The sequence below is a fragment of the Myodes glareolus genome, chromosome 10, assembly GCF_982192425.1.
Source record: "Myodes glareolus chromosome 10, mMyoGla1.1, whole genome shotgun sequence".
Taxonomy (NCBI): Eukaryota; Metazoa; Chordata; class Mammalia; order Rodentia; family Cricetidae; genus Myodes; species Myodes glareolus.
The window spans coordinates 25029524-25037247 of NC_142035.1; the positions used below are offsets into that span (position 1 = coordinate 25029524).

At 46.8% G+C, this 7724-nt stretch overlaps 1 protein-coding gene across 1 annotated transcript in view; it reads right to left on the bottom strand.

Moving 5' to 3' along the window:
• Window positions 1–5930: 5930 nt before the first annotated feature.
• The window catches only part of LOC125398710 (BPI fold-containing family A member 1), a 6305-nt gene continuing 4511 nt past the window's right edge, over window positions 5931–7724 (bottom strand). Inside the window, exons 7-9 of the mRNA XM_048431640.3 lie at window positions 7387–7450; window positions 6967–7044; window positions 5931–6104 (exon numbers count right to left, since the gene is read on the bottom strand). Coding sequence (XP_048287597.2) covers window positions 7004–7044; window positions 7387–7450 — 105 coding nt within the window. The 3' untranslated portion in view covers window positions 5931–6104; window positions 6967–7003. The remainder of the gene's footprint in view (window positions 6105–6966; window positions 7045–7386; window positions 7451–7724) is intronic.

A 7724-nucleotide genomic window follows, 5' to 3' on the forward strand; every position in this document is an offset into this window, starting at 1 on the left:
GTTTATGTGTGTGCTTATGTGTATGTGTTTGTGTTTGTATATGTGAGTGTGTGTGTCTGTGTATGTTTATGTGTGTACGTGTGTTCTGGAGAACAAGCTTCAGTCCGTGCAAGGCAACAGGTTTGCAAGGCAAGAACTTTACCTACTGAGCCACCTTCCAGTCTTACCATCTTTTAGATTTTTGGGTTTTTTTTTTTGTTGTTGTTGTTTCTCTGTGTAGCCCTGGCTATCCTAGAACTTGTTCTGTAGACCAGGCTGGCCTCGGACTCACAGAGATCCTCCTGCTGCTGCCTCTGGAGTGCTGGGATTAAATGTGTGCACCACCACCTCCCATCTGCCTTACCATCTTTTATACTTCCCTGTTACTCATCAGGAGTCCTTTATTTCTTTCCGTAGCTTTCACTTTTGCTAACTTCCCTTCTCTTTCAGCCTGAGGGACCCCTTTATGGCACGCTTAGTAGTGTTCAGTTTATTGGATTATTTTGTTTTATTTTATTTTATTTTTTGTTTGTTTTCCCTGTGAAAGCACTAACATGTACCTGCTCACCACAGACAGGGAAGCTGCGCTGACTGAAGTAATGAGTTGAGAGGAGACCGTAGTGAACATTTAGGCAGAAGGAATTTAAGTTTGCCAGGTGTGGTGGTACATACCTTTCAACCCCTCCCAGTACTTGAGAGGCAGAGGCAGGTGGATCTCTGCGAGTCTGAGATTACACCAAGAGACCTAATCTAAAACAAAAGTCCCCTTACAGTTTTTATTGTGTGTGTGGTGCAGGGGTTAGAACAAGGCCTTGTGTATGCTGTCCAACACCCCACCCGTGAACTGCACCTCAAGCTCCTTCTTCCCCTTAAAGCACAGCTTCTCTGGATTCTGAGTTCTCGACTGATTATCTTTTTCTCTCAAAACCAACAGTTTAGGTCTGTTAGTGAATGTCTCACTTAGCTTACCATGCTTCTCAACTTCAAGGGTTTGGGGGTTCTTTCTCATTGATTCCTGTCATAGCGTTGATATTTTCTATTTGGAAGACATTGTTCTGATATTTTCCTGTAGTTTTTTCACAAGGTTTCTGTGGATTTGAATGAGAATAACCCCCACAGGCTTATATTGTTAAATGATTGGGCCCTGATTAGTGGACCTGTTTGGGAAGGATTAGGAGGTGTGGCTTGTTGGAGGAAGTGTGTCATTGGGGGTGGGGTTTTGAGGTTTCAAAAACCCATGCCAGGCCCAGTCTTTCTGCCTCCTGAAACCTTTGAATCAGTTGTGAGCTCTCAGCTACTGCTTTGGATTCATGCTTGCCTGACTCCTGCCATGTTTCCTGCCATGATGATCAAGGATTCACCCTCTGAAACTTAAGCAATTAAATGCTTCCTTTTATAAGTTGTCTTGGCCATGATTTTTAATCACAGCAATAGAACAGTGATTAAAATAGTTTCTTAGATGAGTGTTTATTGAATATATTTAAAATAGAAAATTTAAGTTTTTGTGTTGTAAGTTCAATATCTGAGAGACTTTCGGTACTTCTCAAATGTAGGAGCCATATTTTCTTGTTCTTTTGTGTACCTCATACATTTTACAAATATAACAATTATTATTATATTTTGCACATGTGAATGTTTTGTCCACATGTGTGTCTGTGCGTCATGTGCACACAAAGCTCACAGAGGCTAGAATGGGGTGCCAGAATCTATGGTACTGGAGTTACCAATTGTTGTGAGTCACATGTAGGTGCTGGGAACCAAATCTGGATCCTTTAGAAGAAGAGTAAGTGCTTTTAACCACCGAGCCATTTCTCCAGTGGCTGCTTCGTGTCTCTGTGCCTCATACTTAAAAACATAATACAACCACTTTGCAAACTGGATTATTCCTTCTCTCCAGAGTTTTCTTTTGCTGTGGTTGGTGGTTGTTTTAGGTGTCTGCCTAATGACTGAACTAATCCTAATTCTGTAAGCTTCTCTTCCGTGTGGTGTGTGTATTCCTAGTTGTGCTAAGAGTGGCCGTCTTTTGCATACAGTGTTTTGACCCTTTGCTTGGCTAGGTTGAGACGAGCCTTGGGCCTGGGACACGTCCATGCTTCCATCCAGGGTGGCTTCTGCTCCGTGCTGGGAGTTGTCTGCAGCAGACTAAAGAGTTCCTTCCCTCTTCAGGCTCTGCTCTCAGGTTAAACTGGATCTTTGGTTTTGCCAGAGAAAAGGATCCCAGTATGAGCTTGTATGTAGTGAAACTGGAGTTTATTAAGAAGGGGATGCTTAGTATAGATTTACAGATGGGCGTTATGAGAGGGGAGGCGTTCAGGAAAAGACTGAGGCATACTGAGCAATGGTGTGGGCTTCTTGAAGAGCAGCCAGTCTTCGTCCTCTTTATAATTGTCAGATATGCAATTTTGGTAGACTCTGAAAGTTTTGTATTAAAATGGTTGCCAAGGAATTTAAATGAGGTAACAGGATGGCTCCTGAGATGCAGCAGACAAGATTATGGTGAATAAATAACTTCTTAGATCATAGGGATTCGAGAAGTTAGTGTACCTTGTGTCTCCATGTATGGTATTTTTTGTGAGCTTCTCAGAAAGTATCTGGGGGAGGAGTGAAGCTCTGCCTGAGGTCGTGTGCACTCCGGCCTTAAGCATGGTTTATTGGTAGTCTAGCATTATCACCTGAAAATATTCCTATAGAAAAGGCAGCTTGTCTCTATGTTATAGCAACCCACAGAGAAAATGCTATCCATACTGGAATTACTCTCAGCTGCTGAGAGGCTTCAACCAAACCCAAGTGAGGAGTAGCTTTTCCTTCCAATGACCCACAACGTCCCATTCTCATCTTTCTTGACTCAGTTACTGCATGACAAAGAGGCCACAGCATCTGTGCCTTGCATGGGGACCCTTCTGCTCTAGAGAAATCTTCTTCACTCTGCTTCAGTGTGCTTGTCAATGGCTTCCGCTATGCCCCAGCTTTCAGATGTGCAGACTCCACTAGGGAGGGACAGGAGTCTGTGTGCCACAGCAGGGTGATCCTGGTTAGTTGCTGGCACAGCAGGGTGATCCTGGTTAGTGACTGGCACAATAGGGTGATCCTGGTTTGTTGCTGGCATTGGCTGCTGCTGTGGTCTCCCCCCACCCCACCCCCTGTATAAGCAAAGCATTTGTGACAAGTCATCCCGACCTTTTGCTTGGATGGGAAACACCTATCCGATTAGCGAAGTGCACCTATATGAATGTCTGTGAGGGGTGTTCCAGAGACCACTAATACACTCATACCCATGGCATTATGCCATAGGCTTAGAGCCCTCGTTGGGTGATAGAGAGGGAATTCTGTTAGCACAGGCCTGCTCCCTCTCTGCTTCCTGATCACTAGGTGGTGAGCTGCTCCACACAACCTTGTCCTTCCCACTAGGATGCACCAAAACCTCTGAAACTGTAAGTCAAAATAATGTCACTTACTGATTTGTTCAGACATTTGCCACAGTGACTAGAAACCATCAGCACTGTCCTATCCAGCCCCTGACTCTCCCGTGTGTCCCTTGAACATGTCATTAACAGGAAGCCTTGGGTATAAGTGTTTAAATTCTGCTCTTGGGGTTGAGGACCAGTATGTGCTGTCTGCTCAGTAGTCTGGCACAGTGAGCAGGGTTACCAAGGAAACAAGTCATGGCATTGTCAAATGGTAGGTCCTTGCTCCCAGATGGGGTTAGCAGCGGGGGAGTGGGTGATGGGCTGTCTGAGGTGCTGGCTGCCCTTTGGCTTTGCAGGGATAAGGTGGTGAACATAAGCTCTTGCCACTTCCTAGATGATGCCTGGAGCAGGCAGAGGGGCCTGTGTAGGGAACCCTCGCTGGTCTGGGTTGCTTGAGGTCCCCTAGGAAGACCTGTTTTCATGAATTGATGAGGAGAATGAGACTTAAAAGCAGGTCATTTTCTGAGGGAGAGATTTGACACTGGAAGAGCAGATATGGACAAAAGGCTAGAGAAGCCTCACACCACAACCTGATTGGTGCCCGTGGGACAAAGGACATGGTGGATACAAGTGTCTTAGGCTGAATGGTGCGCTAAGGGATGGGGGCCAAGTGGCCAGCGGCCTTCTTTCCCTGTTAAGACAGAAAGATGCTAGAGGAGGATGTAGACTTTGCTGTAACTTTTGCACATTGATGCTCTCATGACAAGACTTTCTGGTCTCTCTACGAGACAATGGAAACTGATGACACCAGGCAATTTGAGGCTAATTTGCTGACCCAGGGTGTTTTTCTGCCTGTGGTGCTTATGTGCATGTAGGTGGGGCCCTCGGGATGGTTTTGAGTGCTGGTGACTGCTGAATACATCCCAGCGACACATTGGCTGCTTGTGGAGCATAACACCGTGAGCACCCAAGGGAACATTCCTGCTCATAGATAAGGATTTGGGCCATAGGAGGAGGAGGAGGTGTGACCCACTGCCTGCCAGCCAAGCCCCCATGGGTTAGTCAGAAAAAGCTGTGCTGTGTAGCTGGAGGGAAATGAGATGCTTCCTTTGTTTATCCTGTACTTACTAAGGCAGGAATGTCACAGCCTTGTCACAATGGAAAGGCCACTTTAGTTCAGCAGGCTTCCAAGGCACAAGGGCTGGTAGCGGGTTACACCAAACCCTTGGCACTCGATGAAATTCCACCAATACAAATGGATGGACTCAACAGAACTGTATCTCCAAAAGGAATTGGCACAGACAGGAGTGCCCTAGTCAGAAACTCTAGGGTTCAGTAGGCTCTACCGTCAAATGGCCAGCTCACCAGGAGGGCGTGAACAACCAGATGTGGTCCAAGATTCAAGTATGTGCCCTGACACACTGATAGTTCTGCAGAACTAAAGGCCCATGGGGCCCGCTGGACCTGGGCAGTTCCCCATCATATGCATGCATGGCCTCCTGGAATCCCAAGAATGTGCTGACCATTTTCAAAGCCTACATCCTATTTCCCGGCTTTTCCTTTGGAGATTTATCACAGGTGCATCATTGTTTGTGTTCAACATTACCACCACCTCAGGCAGCCAGTGCTAAACAAGACCCCTGAGTGTTTCTCAGCAAATGCACATCCGAGAAGTTGTGTATTTCTAGTCTGTGAACTCTGAGTCAGGTCAAATGAAGGAAAACTTAAAAGCTGACCCTGCAGGGACCCAGTGAGCAGGTCACATGTTGTCATTGCTCTGGGAAAGAGGCCTTGGAGTTGCTCTACCCCCTTCCTGGCTCTGGTGTTCACTGACTGCCTTTTTTTTTTTTAACCAAGACTGTGGGCTTTTGATTTTCTGATCTCCTAGAGACTCCTTTCTTGCATCCAGTTTTTCAGTATTTTATACCCTCTCAACTTTCCTCTAAATTAAATTTTTCCCCTAAAAAAGATGACAATCCCTAGTAGCTTCTGCCTTGCTCGTCACAAGCGGCTAACACTCGGACCATGGTCTCTTCTTTCTGCTTGTTTTCTCTGACCTCCTGTTGCTGGAAGAACAGAGAAGAGTCCAATATGACAATGTCCTTTAGCTTTCCAGGTGTCTTCTTCAGGGTCTCCCAAGCATCACCGCATGGAGTTTCCCCCATTTCAGGTCTTCTCTTCCTGCTGTGATCAGTCCACCTTCCCACATTCCTGGTTGCTTCCAACACTCAACCTGAGAGAAGACCCAGAGACACATATGTCCTCACACCCCCTCTTTCATGCCCAGCTCTGGAGCACATCTATTGTCGGCTGCTTCGCTCCTTGTGGGAACCTGTGTATGAACATCGATGCCTGAGTGTTTATTCACACCACCTAAGCACAGCAGGGCAGCCACCCGAATCTCCATTCACCTGAACCCAGCCCTCTGCTCTTCAAGATCACTCAGACTCAGAATGAGTCTCTAGGGCATAGCCCTGACTGCCTAGGTAGTGCTCTTTCTAGCTTCTAAAGCCTCAAGTAATATTGAAGAACACGAGCCATTAGTGCAGATGAAGAATCATTTTATTTAGTGATAATCATAGGACTAATCATTTCTGGTGGGAAAGGAAGAGATCGGGTTCCTTGGGGGTGCATATCATTTTCCAGGACAGGGGCCCCCTTCTGTGAGCCATGGGACACCGGGCAAGAAGCAGTAGACTGAGCAGCCGCAGTTCTTCTCTGTTGGGAGAAGAATTCAATTAGGGAGACATGAAGCCAGTGACTCTCACTGGCACTGTTCATCATCACACTGGCCTCTGAGGGACCGAGGTATGCTGAGACCCAAGGATATGACCTCAGCTGTAAGGAGCCTGACTCTTTGTACAGGTGTTGTCTTTGGACCTGTGTGGACTTGACTGTAGTGAGTCTGTATATGTTTGCACGTATGTGTAAGTATGGTGGTGTGAGACTGCATGCATTTGTATCACATATATATCTGGCTCATGTGTGTGTGTGTGTATCCACGATGCTGCATGTTTCTTTGCAGTTGTGTTGATGCGGCATCTGTGTCTCTCCACCTCTGTTAGCTTCTCTGTGGACCTTTGTATATATTTCTGTGTGTCACCGTGTGGATGCTTGTTTCTCTTTGGATATTACTATAGCTTGAATCTTAGACGTTCCTCTAAAGGCCCAGATGTTAGAGGTGTGGTCCCCAGGGCGGTGATGCTGGGAGACACTGGAACCAGTGGGAGTGGGGTCTTTGGGGAGCAGGAGGCCTTTAGGTGACTGAGCTTTCCCTCAGAGGGAATTGGAATTCTGCTTATTGGTGCCTCTTGGCTACTGAATGAATGAATGGCTTCCTCCACTAAAACACACTGCCTTATCACACAGTCCCAGAGCAATAGAACGATTGGTTATGAACTGGGTCTGCAAAACTGTGAGCCAAAAGAAAACCTTTCCTCTTTATAAGCTGATTATCTTGGTCTTTCATTACAGAGATGGAAAGCTGACTAACACTGATGACATTGTCTCTAGGTCCTGATTCCTTCCAGAAGGACAATGGCCTATGCACCAGTACTGAGGAATGTGGAACAGTGCTCACCGGCTCAATGAAGGCAGATCCTCCCTTCCTGGGAGGCCTAGACTTTGATGACAACTTTTAGTCCATGGATCAGTAATTCTGGACAACAAAAACAACACAGAAGTCGGATTAGAGTCACGTTCTGGCAGTGAAGAAGTTCAGCAAGAGCTCTGGTCACCAGCCGTGCTTACCAGGCTCAGGTATGTGGGGGAGGCTAAGCCTCCTCCTCCAGACAGCCCAGCCAGTCTCAGTCAGGCTTAGACAGGGAGGCAGGCTTTACCTCAGCCTCATCTGGATCATTCATGGGAACAAAGGCATCCCCAAAGAGAAAGGGATGAAGTCACTGAGGTCTGGTTGTCCCCTGATGTTCAGGGACAAAACTCCTTGGGGGGGAAACTGATGCTTCCCTGGAGTGGGAGAAGACCTGGGAACAACACTTACCAGCAATGTCGTGCACCAGAGTGACATCCAAATGGCTGAGAACCGCATTGACCAGAGGACACACCTGACCCAGGCCAGAGAGTGGAATTAGATACAAGACCTCCGGCAAGGAGACCCTCAGAGAAGCAGCATGCCCAGGGTGGAATATATTCAGAAATATTTTCTACAGCCTAGAAGAAGCCAACCAATGTGTTTGGAGGGCTGGACCACAGGACAGATGGGCTGAGGGTTGGATTCACTTTTCATATATAGTTGCTCAGTTTAGTTCACTGCAGAGTTCTCTTTCAACCCGAGAAGCTCTAAGACCCATGGAGCAGGTCAGTCACTTTGATCCCTTA